Genomic DNA, 20,204 nt, shown 5'->3' on the forward strand with positions numbered 1-20,204 from the left:
TGAATTATGATGAACAGCTGATGAAATCACTGGTCAGGACACAAAACTGCTACCAGCATGGCACCTCCAACTGTGCCAAGCAGATTGTTTTAGTGGTGCTTATGCACCATGGACCATCCCTTCTGAGAATGCCTTTTCCATACCCACTCCATCCTGCTCCATAGGACTGTCCCAAAGCCTCGTTAGCACTATAAACCTGTTTACACAGACTGAAGCTGAACTAAAAAATCAACTGAAGCAGTGAGTTGTCCTTGTGTACCTGCTTACGGTCGTGTAGAGCAAATGCAACCAAAAACCCCAGCTGACTGAGCAGCACTCTGCTCTCTTTGCTTCACACAGAGCAGCTGCACGCTGTACACATCAGTGAGGTACAAGTGCAGGTCATGCTTGCACAGCAAGACTTTTATCTTGCACCTATCAGCTGAATTCCCTCATTGCAGTCACGCTGCAGCACGGAGGACACACAGAGCAATACCAGAATTGCTTTGACCGTGTTTGCTTACTGGGCTGCACTCAGAAATCTTGTGACACTACCAGGTAGGTGCACTTTGTCATGCTGGAAAAATCTGACTGCTAAGCTTGTTCTGAAACACACCTAAAGTGCCAAGCAGCTCCACCTGCCCCATCCAGAACCTGCTGTGACTGTGCTGGAAGTCAACTCGGAATTGTATAGAAACCTCCAATGCCAGTTTCAGAGAAATCCTCCCTGACTTCTGTGGACATCGCTCCCACTTTTGCACCAAAGCTGATGCATTTTTCCAGGCAAAAAAAGAAAAAACCAACAAAACCACTCCCAAGCATGAGAACTTGTATTTTGAAGTCCAAATGTTTGCTTTGGTATGTGCCACAAAACATTCTTGGTGTCTAGACACTTATGAGAACAGCTACTTCCTCAAGCTCAAAACTGTTTCTCCTCTCTGATCTCCTACTGTGAGAAAGAGATCTGAGAAAGGTATGGGGAAAGCTTGGAAAACCCCTGGTATCCAATTAAACTGGTATTTCACTTTAGTTGACTGAAGAATTTTATCTCCCAGCAAGGAGCTTTTCTTCTCCTGTCACTGTTTTACATCATCAGCCTAATTGTTGGCATCAGCCCTGCCAACTGAAGCAACAGCCAGGACCACAGTTACCTGGAAAACCCCTGTGCTTTCAGAGATGGTCAGCTGGGAGAGATGTCCCTCATCCAATTCTCTTGTCCACCTGAAGCTTTCAGCCTTATAAAACATGCAGCACCTACAAAAAGAGCCACTACTTACAGCAGGTGAATGATCTTCCAAGTAATCTTCTCTTCTGACATCAACAGAGTGCACAGGAAACCTGAGATGGGTTATTGGGTCTAAAGAAACCTACTGACATCTCTTGTTTTAGCTGTTTAGTTCTGCTGGGATGCAGCACTGACATTTACACCACTCAACTGCCTGGCCTTCTCCTGTCCCAATGCTATGTAGAAGAAAGATGCTGTTCTGGCTGCATGTGCTTCATGACATACCTCAGGTTCCTTCACACCTTGACTCAAAGCAAGGAACTGAATGCTTTTGTGGGAAAAAAAAAATGGCAGTAAGTTGTACACAGAACACTGAACACAAAGGTCTTTGGCAGACCCCAGATAACATATCTTTAAACAAATATCACCATCCATCTCACTCAAACAGAGCCAGAACAATGTTCCCTTCATCAGGAGCAAACAGCACCGAATGCCCACCAGTGCCCAGAGTAACTCAGCCACACAAAGAATAATGCCAAACCATCCCAAAATGTACCCAGATGTTTTCAAAGAGGTACTGGGAGAAATGTTAGTCACATGCCCACAGAACTATGACCTGGGTAGGCTACAAGAGAAGTTGTTTCCACAAGAGAATTCAAAGGAGCAGGAAGCTTTATTGCAGACTGATTTTCTCCCTGCCCAGAGGTTCAGATTTTGGCCTAGACATTAAACACAGAGTGCCCCAATTCATTCCAGTTAAACAAGGCAATCAATTGTTCTTACAATAAAGAGTGCACAGCAGAGACTGGCAGTCAAAGCAAGGCAGTGCCTCACATCCTGTTAAGAATACCCTTTTCAAACAGTGTATCACTGTGCTACAGGTTGGCTTCCATATCTGCATTTACCACAGGTAAAAGTCATGGATCAACATGCCAACTGAAAACTGAGTTATAATCAACACTGTCTCTCCCCATCATACAAACAAAAGCATAACAGGGCCAGTAACACCACCTTTAGTAGCCATGGGGTGGGAGCAGCAAGGCATCTTCTCAGAGAGAAGGGAGAGCCATTCCCCATGCTCCCTCCCCTTTCATATTCACTTATTCAGTTCCTTCAAGGGAGGAGAGTTCCACATTACTGGCCTCTAGCCCATCAGACTAATAAATCAAGAATCACAAAGTAATACAAAGTAGAAAATGAAGTTCTTTGCATCTGCAACGAAGCACAGATTGCCGCTCAGTCTATGCTCTCAGGTCAATGGCTTAATACTTGATGTAAGAGATTCCCCCCAACCCCAGCTGGAATCCTTTGCTCAGGTGTTTTAGACAAAGAAAGAGAATGTCTGTCTCCAAACTTCGGAAAGAATCAGGTGTAATAGGAATCTGGTGGACCACCTTCTTTAAAGAGAACACTAAGCTGTGTGGGAAGAGAACGTCCATTCCTTGGCTGCATTTCTTACGTGATGTCCTTCTTTCTCGGCGGCCGATGAATGTTCCTCACCACGCACTTCACCATCCATTCAATTCCCTCGTTCACACCTTTGCTGAGGAAATAAGACAGGTAGGCAAGATTAAAACACGAAAACGTGGTGGATGTAGGTCCTAGCTGACAACTTACTGAAAGCAAAGGGTCCTGCCCTGCACTTCACTGCTGGCATTACTATCGAAGCTTCTCAAACCCCCAAACAGCGGCAATCGGATGTTTTTCAGTTTGGCATTTAAAGCCCACATTTTGTTTCTTGGTTGTTTCCACAAGTCTGCGTCCAACTTGATGAGACATCGACTCTGGAGAAACCTTGAATGTTAGAGCACTGGACAGTCAGCTGGTTTGAGGTTATTTGCTGCAAGTCCCAGGCTAGCTGTATCACATATTCCAATCTGGCTCCAACTTTCTGTAATCATCTGTGCTGAGGTTGCCAAGCAATAAACTGGTCTGCACAGCTTCCCAGACTGGACTTCTACCAGTATTTTTATTAGTGCAAACTCCAAATGAAATTTTGCAAGGAATTTCCACAGAGATCAAAAATAGAAGTGTTTGTATGAAAACCACACTGGTAAAGGTTGTGTTTCATAAGGTTATTATCTAATGTTCCTCTTCCAGTCAGTGCTTACCCATTGTTTTTGTTGTGGTGGTCATTCATCTGCTTAACAGCACTTGGTTCTTAGTAATGTAGACAGCTGAGATTTTTTCCCCATGGTTTTAGAAGCTTTACTTATGTTTCCCAGTAGCTTGTATCATGTTACAGCTTTGTGGTTACATTAAAAAAAGAGAAGGAGTCTCAGAGCTCTGGGTTCAGTCCTTCAGGTAGTAATTCAGCCAGGAGTTTCTGCAGCCATCTCTAGCAGCACTTTTGTCTTAATGCCAAACAACACGTTTCACTCAAGAAATGAAAGTGTTGCCCAAGTATTACAAAACACAATGCACCATAATGATGCCAAGATGTTGAGAACTGGGTGGCCTGGTCAAGGCCGTGGCACGCAGCTGCACAGGCATGAAGAAATATCCCAGCCTCCCAAACTTTGGTCTGTTCTAGTCACTGTGCCTTAAACCACACGGTTCCCAGGCACACAAGCTCTATCAGACAGCCCTATATATTATCTATGTAACAAAGCTCATCTGCAAGCCCAAAAACATGAAAGCAAAATCCTAATTACTCCACCAGCAATGGAACACCACTCACTGCCCCAGCAGTGTCATGAACAGCTGCATTTTCAATTGACTTACTGCATAAAAGCCAGGAGCTGCAACAAATGGACCACTGCAAGGATTAACATGCATGGGGAAGGAAAAACAAAGCAGAAGCATCACCAGCTCCATAAGCCCCCAGGTCCCATCACTTTGTGCCTGTGAGCAGACAGGGCTGGAATATTTTCATAATGCTTTATAGAAGGGATTTGCAGATGGAGTTGCTGACCTGGTGAAAGTTCAAGGTTCACAACCGTGTCTGTTGCTGCTGGGAAGGAAAAGCAGCTCCCTCACCATGGCTCTGCACTCCGTCACGCTGATCTCACATGGCACTACACGGCTGTTCTGTTAACCAGAACATCAGCAGTTCCCTACTCACCCAGTCAGAGCAGAGCAGGCTTGTGTTAGGCAGTCCCTCTTCCCAATTTTGTTAATGCAGTCACTAAATGCTGTTTTGATGTCAGGTATGGACAGACAAGTCTGCAAAGAAAATCAAACGAGAGCTTTCTTTCTATGCTGCAGCAGACGGCGGGCTACCAAAACAAATCCTACCACATCCCCAGTTCTGCTCCAGCCAAGATGGCACAGTGATGTCAGTTAACACCCCCATTCCCCTCATACACGAACACAGCACATTCACTTTCCTTTCATTAAAAAAAAAAAAAGCCTTTTCAACCTCTTTTCAGTAGCCGTGATGGAAGCACAGCCTTGCACCCTGCAGATAACCCTGCCCCAACCATCACACACAAGTCCTGTGGGAGCACAGCTATTCACCAACCCTTTGGAAATGGCACTTAGCAGGATCCCAGCCATTCCAGCTTGTGCAGCCCACCCAATGCCAGTGCCCTGCCTGATGTGTGCTTTCAGAACATGCTGAGTGCCACCTTTCTTAGGTTCCCAGGGCATTCTTTGACATTAAAGGCACAGCCTTCCCTGTTTGTTGGCATTCCACGCATGGAAGAAAATGCTGATAGCACAGAAAGCATTTCCAGGATCCTGGTGTCACTCCACCATCAGCTCTTGCAATTCTGTACATTTGCTAAGAGATTACTGGGAAGCAAGTTTAAAAGACACACAGACGTAACAAAAACCAAGAAATCAGCACGTTATGTTCCTGACAAAACAGACTGACATCAGAAATCCTTTGTTCTTAGGGTTACAAGACAAGCAAATTGCCCTACTGACACTGAGGTCTGCTCACTGAAGACTAGAGTTAGGCACCAGCTTTTAAATCCTATTCTGATCTCAGTGCTCGGAAGCCTTGGACAATCCATTTAAGCACTTCTGCTGGCCACGAGCCCAGCTCTCTTCCTCTTTCTGTTAAGAGATTATAGGCCCTCAGCAAGGCTCAAACACATGTTTTAGGCACGTGTTTACTCAAATGCCACATCAGATCCTTGTGAGGCCGGAGGATTAAGCCACATGTAAGTTTGTTTTGGTTGTAGGGACGACACGCAGTCAGGAATTCAGCCTTCTGTAAGCCCGGGTCTTAACTCAGCAGAAAGAGAGAAAGGAATGATACCAGCAACCCACTCTGCAGAACGCTGCTTCTGGAGAAACTTGACAGGGCAAACCAACGTGGGGATGGTAGTGTGAGAAATAAGCAAACCTCAGTGCTTGTAACGGAGAAGCGTTCTTAAGAAATGACCTGAGAGTTTAATGACACCCCATTCACACAGTGCCCCGGAATTCAGAACTGTGATTTTCCACTGTGAATTCCTCGAATCCATTTGTTGTGCAACTTTTGATGACTGTATTTTCTTATGACCTCAGTTCAAACCTTCAGCTGCAACCAGTGAGATCCAGAAATGTTACAGAATCACAGAATCACAAGGTTGGAAACGACCTGCAAGATCATCCAGTCCAACCCCCCTCCCATTCCTATCAGTGCCACAAGCACTAAACCACATCTCACAGCTCCTCATCCAGGCGCCTCTTGAACACAACCAGGGACGGCGACTCCACCACCTCCCTGGGCAGCCATTGCAGTGCCTGACCACCCTCTGAGAGAAAAAGTTTCTCCTAATATCCAACCTAAACCTCCTCTGGTATAACTTCTGGCCGTTTCCTCGGGTCCTGCTATTTGCCTGGGAGAAGAGGCCAGACCCTTTTGCACCACAGCCTCCCTTCAGGAAGTTGTACAGTGCAGTGAGGTCTCCCCTGAGCCTCCTCTTCTCCAGACTGAACAATCCCAGCTCCCTCAGCCGCTCCTCATCAGACTTGTGCTCCAGACCCCTCACCATTTCATTGCCCTTCTCTGGACACATTCCAGGGCCTCAATGTCTTTCTTGTAGTGAGGGGCCCAAAACTGAACACAGCACTCGAGGTGCGGCCTCACCAGTGCTGAGTACAGGGGATGATCACCTCCCTGCTCCTGCTGGCCACACCATTTCTAATGCAGGCCAGGATGCCGTTGGCCCTCTTGGCCACCTGGGCACACTGTGGGCTCATGTTCAGCCAAGCATCAACCAACACCCCCAGGTCCCTTTCCTCTTCACAGTCATCCAACCACTCATCCCCAAGCCTGTAACGCTGCATGGGGTTGTTGTGGCCAAAGTGCAGAACCCGACACTTGGCCTTGTTAAACCTCACCCCATTCACCTCGGCCCAGCCATCCAGCTGATCCAGATCCCTCTGCAGGGCCTCCCTGCCCTCAGGCAGATCAACACCACCTCCCAACTTGGTGTCATCTGCAAGCTTACTCAGGGTGCACTCAATCCCTTCATCTAAGTCATCAATGAAGATATTAAAAAGGATGGGCCCCAGTACCGACCCCTGGGGGGACACCACTTGTAACAGGTCTCCAGCTGGACTTCACTCCATTGACCACCACCCGTTGAGCACGGCCCTGCAGCCAGTTCCTTATCCAACGGAGGGTAAATCTGTCCAAGCCACAGGCAGCCAGTTTCTGCAGAAGGACACTGTGAGAGACCATGTCAAAGGCTTTGCACTTTCTTTTGGTTACTTCGTGCACCAAAGCCACTGTAACTCACTGCAAGATTTTTGCCAAATGAGAAACTACGAAATAAGACCTGTCACCAGTTGGATAAATAGTAAAAAGATAAAATAAAATACTATAAAAACATATATCTCACATACTAACTTCACAGGAGTCAACCCGGACTTGGGAGCTGGAATTCACACCCGTAGGCATGGAAGATGGGTGAGAGATTATGTCCAAATGATCAGTTTGTTCAGGCTTCTGAAACATGCAGCTTACTTTCTGTATGACATTCACTGCCAACCAGGAGCATCTGAGCTTCTCGTGCTTAGGAGAAAATGTCAGCTGTGGCTTCCAAGTTCCTCTCTTTTCCTCCTATCTCCATTACAAAACAATTGTTTATAGATGTGTTTTGTCTCCCAGCTGAAACCAGAGAGCAAACTAGGGAAACTGGATTCGTGATCACATCAACAGAGCAACATTACAATAATAAAATCCACAGCTGACCTTTCTGCAGTGATGCTATCTACCACACCAGAGGAAAATCACAAGTTGAGGAGTCAGATATCCACCTCCACTTCCCCTAAAGACAATCATCATTGCATGCAGGCTCTCTGAGGCACAGTCATGCCAGGACAAAGCTTCAAGTATGGGCTTCCCAGCCACCTCCAGGGTAACTGGCAGAATGGAAACAGGGAAGGAGCTAATGTTAATAAAACAGCTAATAATAATAAGGCTCCCCCCCCAAAAAAAATAATGATTCTAACCAACCTGGCCTATGCTCTGTGCTACGTTATTTTTATGGAAGCTTATTTTAAATTAAAACTAATTTAACAGAGAAGCTGCAGTACTTCTTCAGATGGAATTCAGAATGGCCATCGTGTGGAAGGTTTGTTTTCCAACATCTGTATGGCAAAAAAGAGAACAGCAGGAGTCTTCACAAGCACACTGCAGCAGTCACCACCACTCTTCTCATTTCCCAAAGACACACAGAAGCTTTCCAATATTCCACTAACTTCAAACTAAATTCCCAACATTTATCCCACCACCAGGACTGCAAGACCTCCTCCCAAAGACATCACACAACACTCCAGTTCCATAGACTCGTTTTTTAGCTTGCTTGTGCCAGTATTTCTAACAGCTTCCCTAAGTGAGGCATTCTGTTCCCCATTTTACAGCTCAGAAACACAGAGAGTTGGCAGGTTTTTAAATGCTGCGTTCACATCAAAACTGCAGACAGAAAGTTCTGACTCTGCTGTTTACTCAGCAGTAAACAAATAAAGCAAAATGGGCCAAATGTGGGACTCACTTGAGAGTCAGCACCCAGTATTACCTATCAGATATCAATGCCCCCAGCAAAGCCACAGCTCCTTTAAAACAAACAGGACCAAAACCAGCCCTCCCACAGCACACATTTGACTCAGCATTTAATCAGCATTTCAGAATGCCCTAATATTGAAGCTCTGCTAAACACAGAGCGTATTCCTGGCAAAAGAAGAGTCACAGCAATTGTTTCCAGGATAGAAAAGCTGCTACTTCATGGCCTGTGGTGGTGTTCCACCTCCTGATACTGCCAAACATCACTCATGCTTGGCAGCGCCCTGTGGATGCAGTTCACCCCAGGGTAGCGGTGGCTGCTAAGAAAGGAATTTCTTTCTACAGGCTGTTTAGCACCAGAGCCAAAAAGAAGCTCACACTTCACGAGACCACGTGCATTTCAAGCATTGAGTCAAAATCTTCCCTCACTTGCTCTTCAGAACATCAATCCATGCCAGAGTTCGGAGACGTTACAACACAAGTATTCTTCTGACCTTTACAGATGTAACCAACCTACATTATTGTTCACCCACAAATACCAGAGTGATGAAGACACCATTTATCTTCCCTCGTGATGATCTGGGTTAACAGCAGAGGAACGCTGGGGAGAATTCTTTGCTTCAATTATGTGTCTGGAGATCCACAGCAGAACAATCTGTGCCACTGATTACTATGTAATGTTCGATTTTCTTCCCAAGTTCTTCCCTCCTGGTAGATCAGTGGAAGAGAAAAAAAGACCTCCCATTTTCTAACCCTTGCTTAAGAGAGCCTAAATAATTACTCAGAAATATGCTGTAGACTCTTCAGTGTTTTATTAACAGCACTGATGGCCCTTCACTCCATGTTCATGTCCAAGATCATCTATGATTAGACATTACTTGAAAATAGATACACTTCCAGCCAGTGTAGCTTTGCTAATCTCATCACAGTTCTTGATTGCATGAAGGCACTGAAGCTGTGGGCTGCACCCAGAGCCTCTAGACCTTCATAGCTTTTACCTTGAAAGCCTGTTTCAAATACCTCTTTGTAGCCACTCGTTTGCCTTGGCCCAGCTTGGGTGGCAGAAGAACTGAGCTCTGCAGTATGTCCATAACAAAAAACTCATGTATGGCCATAAGGAAATTTCAAACAGCTTTTAAGTCACTGCATGCACTTAAATCTCAATGGCTAAAGATAAGAGTGCAGATTGCTCACTATTACTGTGCTGCTGCATGGAAGACAAGAGGAAACATTCTGGTTTCCACACAGAAAAGACTTTCCCATGCACCAGAGCTCATAGCAAAGTCAGGACCTGAAATCAGGAATTGTGGATCTGAAGTTTATGCTGCCCCTGAAGTGGAATTACGCTTCCTTCTGTGCCTAGATAACCTAAGGATCACCCAAATGTCTCCTGTGCTGTACGAATGAACAACAAAATCCACCTTTATATCCAAAGTGATTTCTATGGAAGTGTCAAGGATCTGCCACAAGTACATTCACTGAGACAGGTGTACAGGCCAGGGAAGGGAGCTGGAAGCACTGCCACCCTTTGGAACAGATACTGATCACAACTGCAAAGGTTCCTATTCCAAATCTCCCCAACGGTCTCTAGCTCCATCTAGAGACTGATCTCTCCAACTGCATACTGGAATTCCACGGACAACACAGAAGAGCATGAAGTTCACTAACCCATGTTTTGCTGAATAAACAAGAAGAAAAACAAATCGAGATACCGAGCCGCAGCACAGGAAAGCCATCCTGTATACAGTTACAGTTACATTTCTCATTGATCAGTAACAGCTATAGTCTGTTCTGTTTACAAAAAAAAGCTTCAAATCAGGTGGGAAAAGTGCCTCTGTAAGTAATCTTACCTGCATCACTGGGAAAGGGCTGGGAGAAAAAGGGAAGACTAAATTCAAAGGAATTGTTTCCAGCAGTGAGAAAGCCCACTGCTGGATCAGCCCAGGAACATTTCACACAAACGCAGAGCCCAGCCTCCCAAGGTCTGTTTGCTCATTTAAGAAGCACATCTGCAAATAATCTTACCTCTACATCCTGCTTGTTAGCTAACACCAGAATGGGAACCCCTTCCAGAGCTTCGCTAGTAATCATCTTCTCTGTAAAGAGCAGAAAACAGAACAGAGGTTTAACCAGTTCTGGAAGGCAAAGTTGTGCAAATACAAGACCCTTCTTGCCCAATGAAGCAAGAAGATCCTCCTTGTGCTGTATTTTCATTTGTTCCAACCTTTCAGACATTCACCTCATAAACAGTTATTTATTATGCAAAGATGCAAACATCCTTTGGCTGTGCCAGCAACAGGCTGCAGGACCAGATAGAGTGGCAATGACAAAACAGTGCCAAGAAACACGATGAAATCACAGGACTGGTCAAACACAGCACACTTACCAAAAGCTCTTTTAGATTCTGAGAGCCTCTCCTCATCAGTGGAGTCAATAACGTAGATCACACCGTGAGATTCAGCATAGTACTGAAAGGACAACACATACATTGGTGTTGTAGCAGCCAGGGCCAACTGTTACTCCTGTAGATTTTTGTTTTGTTTGGTAAGATTTTGATACACGTGAAAGAGATCGACCACGTAAAGCTGTTTGCATTGTGTGTCTGGAGGGAAGAATGGCATCACATAAAATGCACTGAAATGCATTGCCTGCTTGCTGGCTGCTAAATGAAGCAGGTGAAGAAGCACATTGGCTCCACAAGCCCTGAAGAGCTTCTCTCTGCCATCACAACCCTCGTATCTAATGGTAATCACTGTCCATTAACACTACTGCAAATACGAAGCACAATCTTTGCTAATTTCACAAAGATACATTGAAGCCTTTGGAAAAGGGTTGATGCTGAAGACTAAGGTTACCACAAAACCTGCATGACTATTAAAGGATCACAGTTCTGTCACTGTGAAAGAGACCAAAAGAGAAAACTGCATCTCCAACCTTGTCCCAGAGAGACTGCAGCTCCTCCTGGCCCCCCAGATCCCAAAACATCAGCCGAGTTTTGCCAACATCAATGGTACCAACTGGAAGGAAAGAAGGAAAAACAATCCAATGAAAACTGAAAGGGTCTCCAAAGCACAGACACTGAGAGTGCTGGGGTGGAGCAAATCACATACAGAGCTACTTCCAGCAACAGAACAATACATGAGGAAAAAGTCACCATTCTATCAGACAGAACCACAGACAGAACCACATCAGTACAAATAATATCAGAATCAGGCCAAAGAATTCCAGCAAAATGTTACTTAACTGCTGAGCGTAGCCCTGAAATGGAACATCTGCTTCTTTAGGTTTTCATGACTTCAAGGTTATCTTTTCTTATAAGCTAAGCCAGTGGATTTTATTCTCTCACAAAAACACACAGGGGGAGGATTGGGAGAGAAGACCTTCATTTGCAGGAACTATTTTGGCCTTGTCTACTCTTCAATAATTCAAACACTCAAGAATGAGTGCCTAACTTTGCAAGCAGACCATAATAATAACAACAATAATAATAACAACCCATATTTACTTACTGTTTAAGCCCACAGTGGTTGTGATTTTCGACAGACTCATCCCTTTGTAGTTCTTGTTAAATCGAGTTTTAGTCTGTTCAAGGAAGGTCTGAAAAGGAATGTGAAAAAGTATTTACTCTCAAATATTCTACTGCCTTGGGTAACCCTGCCCCAGACCTGCTTCTTCATGGCTGCAAAGTCCTGTTCCAACAGACAATGCCCTCCCTAACCTTGAAACAAAGCATTTTTCTTGCTCCCTATTTCAGTACAGAAAGAAGGGCTCACAAGTGATTACAGGATTATCCAAGCTTATGCTAAATTTAAATACGAGATAAAAGGATTCTTTGGGGGTAACATTGCTGAAATAACTCATGCTACTGACAAAGAAAGACTAATCTATCTGACAGAGGTTTTATCTCTGGAGATGGGGTTGTTTAGAACTGCATGCAAGCTCTATGCAATAGGTAACACACAGCACTTACTGTTTTACCAGCATTGTCCAAACCAAGGATCAGGATGCAGTACTCATCCCTCTGGAACATATATTTATAGAGTCCGGACAGCAGAGTATACATCCTGCTCCTGCAGCAGATGCAAGGAATCATTAACAAGCAGATCATTTCCAAAGTTCTTTCATTCCACAATCTAAACGTTTCCCAACATCAGATTAATAAGTTACATTTCTCACTGATCAGTAACTCTTAAGCCAGCCGTAAGACAAATCACAGATACAAAAGCAAGCATGCAAACACCTCAAGATCCAATGCTCAAACACATTTCAGTGAGGGGTGATCTTCCAAGTAGCTTCACCTCTGTTTCACCACACAAAGCACAGCATCCACTGTGAACTCACTTCTCCTTTCAAAACTTGTTTTCTTCAGGACTTAACAGAGAGCTTGAAAGTAACTTGCAGATAAGATTCACAGAAAAGAAGCCAGTGGCATTCAGATATACAGAAGGAGTGCTCTGAGCATACTGCAGGTTGGTGTCCCCTCACTTCGTTCGTGACCCATGTACAGCATCATGGGATGTTCAACAGCCAAACCAAGCTCACAGCCAAATGTACCCTACAGGTGTGTAGGAACGCTCACCTACTCCAAACTCTCCTCCTTCCAGCAGCAGTGCTGCTACAGCACCCACCATACAAGCAGCTGGTCACAATATAACCCGTGCAGTTAAACGGCCAGCAGCACAGGGCTGAGAAGCACACAGAGCAGCACAGCAGCTGCCAGCAGCATGCACTGCTGCTAGTTGGCTTTGCACAGAGCAGAGAGGAGCTGCGCAAACACGAGGCACGGCGGTACCGAGAGCCCGCAGCATCGGAACTGCTCTTTTGTTCAGCATAGACTCAAAAAGGAACCTCAGGGCAAAGAGTTTTAGAAGTGACAACCTTTGTGCGGGTGAACAACCGCTTTGAAGTCAAACAACGCTGCCTAAAGGCCAGGGGAAAAAAGTAATACAGAAAAGACAACAAAAAAAGCGTTCTAGAGGTGAAGGGAGGGTTGGGCAGTGCATAGAGCAGGGGGGTCGGAGAGGGGCGCTGCAGGCTGCAGGACTCTCCCCCGAACAGCCCGGCAGCAGGCACACAGCACAGCCCTGGAGCCCCCCTCCAGGCCCACCAGCAGCCCCGGCCCCGGCCCGGCCCCGCGGAGCCCCCCGAACCCTGCCGCTGCCTCACAGACCGCGGCCCTCACTGCCGTCCCCGCCTTTCAGAGCCCAACCACGCTCACAGAGCCGCCCCAAAGCCCGCCGTACCCTGCGGGCCCGGCCGCGGAGCGTAGATCCGCACACCAGCAGCCCCTCACCCGGTACCGGGAGCGCCTCCCGTCAACCAGCGCCGCCGCCGCGCTCCCCTCGCGTGGCGCTCTGGGAAGCGTAGTTCTCGCGCCGCCTCCAGGATGGAGAGGAAGGGGATCTTGAACTACAACTCCCAGAATGCTCAGCGACACCGGAAGCGTGGGAGGACCCGGATGCGCAAGTGCAGGACGGAGAGCTCCTGTGGCGTTGCGCGTCAGCTGGAGGAGCCGGAAGTGGCTGTCCAAAGGGGCGGAAGTGAGGGGAGTGTCATGGCGGCGGTACCGCGGGGGTGCGGGAGCTGAGCCGGGAGGTCTGGGCTGCGGCTGTGAGAGAGCCCGGCGGCTCCAGTGGCCTCCGGCTGCACGGGGACGGGATAGGGTAGGGCAGTCCCGAGCTGCCCGGGGGCCCTGACGCACCGCCGGCGGTTTGTGCGCTGCGGGAATTTCGCCGGGCTGCTTTACGTATGATTCTGGGGCATGTTCTGAGTTCCCGGAAAGGACACGGTTAAACACTCCTTTCTTTTGGTCGGAATGGATGAAGAGAGCCTGGAAGCAGCGATCCAGGCCTACAACGCCCAGCTGCAGCAGGTAGAGCTGGCGCTGGGGGCGGGCCAGGACCCCTCGCAGCAGTCGGACCTGATTCAGTTGCAAGAAGACTTAAAGCAGCTGATAGAACTGACCGAGTCCAGCCTGGTGGCTGTCAAAAAGAGCAAGCTGCTGGCTGCCTTAGATACAAATGCCTCCTCCTCATCCCCCCAAGTAAATGCCCCGGAGCAGCATGTGAACCCCGACAGTGCTGCCCAGGATGAGGAGTATGCTGCCTTCAAGGAAGCCATTGCTGAGCTTGGAACTGATGATGAGATTTCAGCTGATAACAGCGAGAGATCTTCAAAGGGAAATGAAGAAAGCAAGGAGAAAAGTGGATTGAAGTGCAGTGAAGAGGAGGAAGAGTCTGACAGGGAGGAGGAGGAGGAATTGAGTGGGATGAAGGTTAAAGCCCCGTACTACAGTTCTTGGGGGACGCTGGAGTACCATAATGCCATGATTGTGGGGACAGAATACTTGGAAGATGGCAGTGCGGGTGTCAGAGTGCTGTATCTCTATCCAACTCACAAGTCCCTGAAGCCGTGCCCGTTCTTCTTGGATGACAAATGCAGATTTAAAGAGAACTGTCGGTAAAGAAGAATATGGAGGGGGAGGGGGCTCGTATCCTTGCTGTTGCTAAGGGCTGTGTTACTCACAGGCAGGAACATCTGAGTGTTCCATGATGGCTTTTGTAACCAATGGGATTTTGCCATGTTTTTGAAACCTGTTGTGTATGGTAACTGGTGGCATCAAAGAGTTGGGCAGTTTTCTTCAGGTAATGCGGAGATGAAGCAGAAATCCCTGTGGTCGAGTAGCAGAGATTTTCCCTTATGCTTCAAATAGCTGCATTAATCACAGATTAATGACTCAGAACAAAAATACCGAAGGCGGTCTGTTGATGGTGCCTTTGTTCCAGCTGCACGCAGAAGTTACAGGGTCTCCATCTTTGGAGAGCTTCAGAGCTAACCTGGATAAGGCCTTGAGCAACCTGATCAGGCTTTGAGGTTGGCTGTGCTTTGAGCAGGAGGCTGAGCTGGAGAGCTGTGTGTCTGTGTGCAGTCCTCAGTATCTCAAAAGATCTGTGATTTCTCAGAGATCTGCCTTGCAAAGAAAGCCTCGTTCTTGGGGGTGGGATGCATTCTTTTGTTACACAACAGAAATGATACGAATACGATGAAAAATAAACGACTTCTGTAATGGAACCAATGCAGGATGAATCTGCTGTGCAGCTACTGGTGCAGATTCATCACTGCTGACAACTTGTTTGCGTTTCCTGTCAGGAAGGAAGGGGTTTATATTTAAAGCCTTTTCCAGTGAGGTACATCTAACTCCTTTTCTGCCTTCCCTGGCAGGTTTTCACATGGCCAAGTGGTCTCTGTGGAGGAGCTTCAGCCATTTCAGGAGCCCAATCTGAGCACCCTGGAGGTGGGCTCTGCCTGCCTGGCGAAACACAGCGATGGGATATGGTACACTGCAAAAATAACTGGTGAGTGGTGTTTGTGGGGGTTCTGCCAGAGCTGTGTAGGGATTGAGCACCCATGCTCAGGGAATTACAAAGCATGGCTATTTTGGTTAACAGTAGCAAAAACTTGAGGATGTAGCTGTGGCCTTGAACTGAAAATCTGGAGGTGGTTGAGAACGCGGTCTGAGTTGTTCTGAGGATAGGAAACAAAAGGTGACATTAGAGCAGTAATGTAGAAGGGAAATGATGGCATAGTCATGAAATGCACCGAAAGGGAAGAGGCTGGTGTGGCAGGCTCTTGCTGGCATATTTGAGTAGAACTGCAGCAGTCTGGGAGCTGTTGATAGAGGCTTGCCTCTGTTCTGAGAAGGGAAGGGTGAGGGTTTATTCTTTGGCAATTGCTGGGTCAGAGGGAGTAAGTCAAACTTCTTTGTAGTTCCATTTGTTGATAGCCCATCTTTCTCCATTTTTAGAAGTAAATCTTTTAAGCATTTAACTATTTTAACAGGTGTTCCTTGGGCCTTTCTCCTCTCCCACACATCATTCCCTGAAGCTGACTTTGAGAAAGCCCTCTGCAGTGTTTGTATTGAGCGTTTACTTGTTTCTTGCTTTTTCTTCTGTAGATATTGACAGTGGCTACTACACTGTGAAGTTTGATTCCCTGCTGCTAAAGGAAGCTGTTGTGGAAGGAGACAGTGTAATTCCCCCACTACGAAGTGAAGATGGTGCCTCATCTGCTGAATCTGATGAAGACAGTGTTGATGATTCTGGTTATGCTAAAGGTGAGAGGGTGGTGAGGGTGTGAGAAAAGTGCCTTGTGATCTGTGCCTGCCTTCTGTCTGGGACCTGGAGCTTTCATTGCAAGTGTCTCACCTCTCATGAGACGGTGGGTAATCTGTTTTTGCGTTGCTGAAAGTTTGAGAAGGGGAAGAATCTGTTATGTTACAATTGCAGAATGAAGTGTGACTTTAGTGCAGAGTACCAGTGATGAAGCTGGGATGTTTCTGTGGGAGCAGGTAGAGGGCGCCATGTTTTACAGCACAGTTCCAGTTCTCAGGTGGGCATGTGAGCTGAGCAAGTAAGTGAAACAGGAGGCTTCTAATCTCCTTGGAACCAATATGGAGCTGTATAGCACGAGTGAGATCCCAGGCACAAGTATTTGGATCTCCCAGTGCCTTAATGAGTAACAGCTGTGCCTGGTTTTTTACTACAGCAAGCTGACACAAACAGAGCCCAGGTGACCTCTTTGAGCATATACAAGTAGCACTCTCTCTGTGCTAGTGCCCCTGTTATGTCACAGGGACAAAGCTGTGTCCTAGAGCCCTGTAAATTTAGCCTAATGGAGATTACTGAATGCTAATAACACGTCTTAGCATACTAGCCTAGAGAATCCTTGAGCTTATGACATGCTCTGGAAGCACTGATTAAGCATATTATGTGCCACAGTGCCAAACTTTGCTGGGATGGCATATATCAATCTGACCATTCCAGAAGAAAGGAAAGAAATGTAGGGACTTGTAGGTGATTCTGCCTGGAACTGTGAGATGGTGTGTGCATTAAATCAAGTGAGAGCTCTCAGGTAACCCTCTAAGTGGTGTTTGTAAAAGGTGACAGCACAGTAGGAACAAGTAAAGCTGGAGGAGCTGCTGAATGATTCTGTGGTGGGAGAAGTACATTGTATTGCATCAAGAAGGGTTGTTGTCCTCTTGAAGGTTTTGCAAATCAGTTTGGTGTCTGTGTGTCACTAGTTTGTCTTTTCTGTGCTGCAGTGATTGATTCTGGGGTTCCAGAGAATGGAGAATGGGCTCCTGCGTGCAGTTCCTCTTTCGGTGGCTGGGAAGCCCACACTCGTGGCATTGGCTCCAAACTGCTTGTTCAGATGGGATACGAGTTTGGGAAAGGTAAGAGAAGGTTGTCCTGGTGGTGTGGGGGCCTGCCTACGTCGCAGTCTCAGTCCTGTGATGGATCCTAAGGCTAAGTGAGAAGATTTTGGATGAGGCAAAAACTTTGCTGAAGGGCCTGTTAGATAAGGCTTGAGGTATGTGATGAATCACCCCTGGGTGGAAGTGTTAGTAGGCAAGAAGAAAACTATTTAATCGAGGTAGAGGCACATGTGTGCACATACAGCCCCTGTATGGTAATAGCAAAAGTTGGAGGCATTTAAAACCAAGGTCAAGGTAACGATTAAAGCCATGAGAACTGTTGAATGAGCTGTTCAAAGGCTTTAGGAAGGTAGAAGGGAGCTGATTTATGAAGCTTGTGATGTCTGTGTTAAAGCATCTCCTGGCTCTAGACGTGGACTTCAAAGCCTGCTAAACTAGCTTCTTACTACACAAATTGTATGGAGCCTTGGGGGCCTTAGGAGGCCCGTCTGCTACTCGATTTGTCTCGGGTTCTCCCAGAGGAACCAAACCAGTTTTAAGAACCTGCCTTGAGAAGCCAAGGATGTGAGACTGAACCTTGTCTCACAGAAGGTGACCTGGCTGTTGGCCTTGGGCTTCTTACTGCGTATCTTCTGCTGTAGGAGGCTCCTGCTGTTGAGTTACATAACTGAGCTGTGGCTTGTGGCTGTTTCCCTCAACTTGGATGGTACTTAGGACGTTTTGCACGTCCAAAGCCTGCATGCTTGTTCTAAGCTTGTCAGTGTGAGTGTGGGTTTGTGGTGGGAGCTGACTTGGAGAGGGGATGTCCTTCCTTGTGCTAATGGCTTGGTGACTCTCATGGCTTTTCCCTCTCAGGGCTGGGGAAGAATTCTGAGGGCCGAGTGGAGCCGGTGCAGGCGGTGGTACTTCCTCGAGGGAAATCCCTTGACCAGTGTGCTGAGGTGCTTCAGAGGAAGAAACAGGGGAGGCTGGACCCTGGCAGTTCAAAGAAATCCCGAGCAAAGGGAAATAACAGCAGGAGATCCCCTGCAGGCAGCCGCAAGCCACCCCACAACGTGTTTGACTTTCTGAATGAGAAACTGCGAGGGAAGAGCGCTGGGGAGAGGCCTGGAGGTGTGACACTGCCAGAGAGGAAAAGCAAAGAGGTCTACCATGCTAGCAAGAGCACCAAGAAGGCCCTGAGCGTCCGCCTCTTCCAGACGATGGAGAAGATTGAGCAAACACAGAAGGATATCAAAGGAATCCAGCAGGCCCTGGCACGCAATATTGGGCGGTACGAAAAACTTCTCTTTTGGGCGATGGGATAAGCTGAGGATTCTTGGTGAGTTTGGGAAGGGGTGGGCTTGGAATGAGGTGTGGGAGGAAGGAAGGAAACTTCTGTGCGAGACCTGGGGGGAAGTAGAGAGACAGAGAGCCTTTAACGTGTGCTTCAGCCCAGCTTGGACACTGGCACGTGTGTCTGGGGTCCTTTGGGTGTGTTAAAGAGAAGAGCTCTCTCAGGAGAAGTCCCAGAGTCCTTTCCTTCCCATGCCCATCTCTGAAGTGCTGCTGTTGAGCAGCGCTGGAGGACATTTTCTAGCCCAGACTGTGCTGAGCATCAGGTACTTCCTGCCTTCAGCAGGTGCCTTGGATCCCATAGGAAAGGGAAGACCCTCCTGGGATGGTGACAGACCTCTGATCTTACCGTGCAGGATGACACACTGCTATGATGCTTCTTGCTTTCAGGCACAGCGTTGCTACTGCTCAGCTGGAGGAGAAGCTGGCTAATGCACACAAGCAGCTGGGGCAGCTGCAGGCCCAGGAAGCCAGTCTGCAGCGGGAGCAGAAGAAAGCAGATACACATAAGAAGATGACTGAATTCTAGTCTCCGGGGAAGGTGTTTGACTGAAGTGGTTATCCTTCTAGCCGACCCTTGTGCTCATGGCCTCAAAGCCCCGGTGAGCTGTCCTGCTTCTCTGGGTCTCAGGCTGCATTCCAAGTCCAAGAACTGGGCTGAAAAGCACCGGTTCCTGAAACTGGATGCTGCTGAGCTCTGCCGGGAAGAGGATGAGCCCACGTCCATCCAGCCTTGAAGTTTGCATAAGGACTAGCAACAAGAAACACAATTCTCTGCTATCTTGCACACTTCTTTCCTCTCACCACTGCAGTAGCTGGAGTGTGTAGCTGCTCAGATGATAACATTGCTGGCTACGAACCAGATGAGGAGGGCCTTTGAAAGCCCCACATCCTGCCATCGGTTGTGGCTTGTGTTTGCAGCCAACTGATGAACACAAGTGGAGGCAGGGTCCCAGGCACATTCTGGCAGAGCAGAAAAGGCATATGCTAGTTGAAAACAACAAAGGCAAATTGCTTCAGCTGCTCTCTACCTTCTGTTCTTTGCTATGGGGTTTATCTGAGAACTCTTAAATAAAGAGCAGTTTCTCATCAACCTAGTGTAATGCATAGACAGAAAACTGGCAGCTTAGGGGTGGGTACTAGGGGCCTCAAGCGTCGTATTTCTTCAGTTTGACTGTAAGAGTATCCCTAAGGCATGCTGTAGCCTAACTGATTGACTTGGCATGGGGAGCTGCGTGGTTCCATGAGTGCCAGAGCTGGGGGAGCATGACAGCAGAGTAACAGATTCTCAAACCTCCTAGCCAGGATCAACACTACAGGGAACCTTGAGCTTCTGTTGTTACTTGAGTTTTTCAGTCTTAGGTGGCTCTCTGAATGCAGATCCGTTATTAAGAAACCTCAGGACCCAGTCTCAGGTCAGACTGTGCCCTGAACGAGCACAAGGACCAGGAGGTGTGTGTGTGCTGAGCACACAGCCCTGCCTGGGGGCAGCCAGGTGAGGTGCCCTT

At 47.3% G+C, this 20,204-nt stretch overlaps 2 protein-coding genes across 4 annotated transcripts; one reads left to right on the forward strand and one right to left on the reverse strand.

The window, feature by feature from the left end:
• Positions 1 to 1,858: 1,858 nt before the first annotated feature.
• On the reverse strand, positions 1,859 to 13,557 carry ARFRP1 (ADP ribosylation factor related protein 1). Of its 2 annotated transcripts, none has more exons than XM_052683625.1 (8): positions 13,441 to 13,557; positions 12,118 to 12,217; positions 11,657 to 11,744; positions 11,082 to 11,164; positions 10,534 to 10,615; positions 10,173 to 10,243; positions 4,269 to 4,369; positions 1,859 to 2,747 (listed from the first exon to the last, which is right to left on the reverse strand). In XM_052683625.1, exons 2-8 carry the CDS (start codon positions 12,208 to 12,210, stop codon positions 2,660 to 2,662), a joined length of 606 nt encoding a protein of 201 aa, XP_052539585.1. In that variant the 5' UTR covers positions 12,211 to 12,217; positions 13,441 to 13,557; the 3' UTR covers positions 1,859 to 2,659. The 2 variants fall into 2 exon arrangements, with proteins under 2 accessions (XP_052539585.1, XP_052539584.1); XM_052683624.1 differs by having other exon boundaries at positions 13,391 to 13,522.
• Positions 13,558 to 13,662: 105 nt separating this feature from the next.
• On the forward strand, positions 13,663 to 19,789 carry ZGPAT (zinc finger CCCH-type and G-patch domain containing). 2 transcript variants are annotated; one of them, XM_052683585.1, is made up of 6 exons: positions 13,663 to 14,606; positions 15,369 to 15,502; positions 16,102 to 16,260; positions 17,248 to 17,379; positions 18,217 to 18,682; positions 19,087 to 19,198. In XM_052683585.1, exons 1-5 carry the CDS (start codon positions 13,963 to 13,965, stop codon positions 18,666 to 18,668), a joined length of 1,521 nt encoding a protein of 506 aa, XP_052539545.1. In that variant the 5' UTR covers positions 13,663 to 13,962; the 3' UTR covers positions 18,669 to 18,682; positions 19,087 to 19,198. The 2 variants fall into 2 exon arrangements, with proteins under 2 accessions (XP_052539545.1, XP_052539544.1); XM_052683584.1 differs by having other exon boundaries at positions 13,664 to 14,606; positions 18,217 to 18,634; positions 19,087 to 19,789.
• Positions 19,790 to 20,204: the final 415 nt, after the last annotated feature.

The sequence above is a fragment of the Tympanuchus pallidicinctus genome, unplaced genomic scaffold, assembly GCF_026119805.1.
Source record: "Tympanuchus pallidicinctus isolate F22 unplaced genomic scaffold, pur_lepc_1.0 scaffold20, whole genome shotgun sequence".
Lineage (NCBI taxonomy): Eukaryota > Metazoa > Chordata > Aves > Galliformes > Phasianidae > Tympanuchus > Tympanuchus pallidicinctus.

Bases quoted from the DNA above. Each gene is read 5' to 3' on its own strand.
- ARFRP1 (XM_052683625.1), bottom strand. From the start codon at position 12,210: ATGTATACTCTGCTGTCCGGACTCTATAAATATATGTTCCAGAGGGAT. The intron at 11,745-12,117 runs GTAAGTGCTGTG...ATTCCTTTTCAG, and splicing joins TGGACAATGCTGGTAAAACA to ACCTTCCTTGAACAGACTAA. The intron at 4,370-10,172 runs GTAAGATTATTT...TTTTCTTTGCAG, and splicing joins CTAACAAGCAGGATGTAGAG to ACTTGTCTGTCCATACCTGA.
- ZGPAT (XM_052683584.1), top strand. From the start codon at position 13,963: ATGGATGAAGAGAGCCTGGAAGCAGCGATCCAGGCCTACAACGCCCAG. The intron at 14,607-15,368 runs GTAAAGAAGAAT...CTTCCCTGGCAG, and splicing joins AGATTTAAAGAGAACTGTCG to GTTTTCACATGGCCAAGTGG. The intron at 18,635-19,086 runs GTACGAAAAACT...TCTTGCTTTCAG, and splicing joins CTGGCACGCAATATTGGGCG to GCACAGCGTTGCTACTGCTC.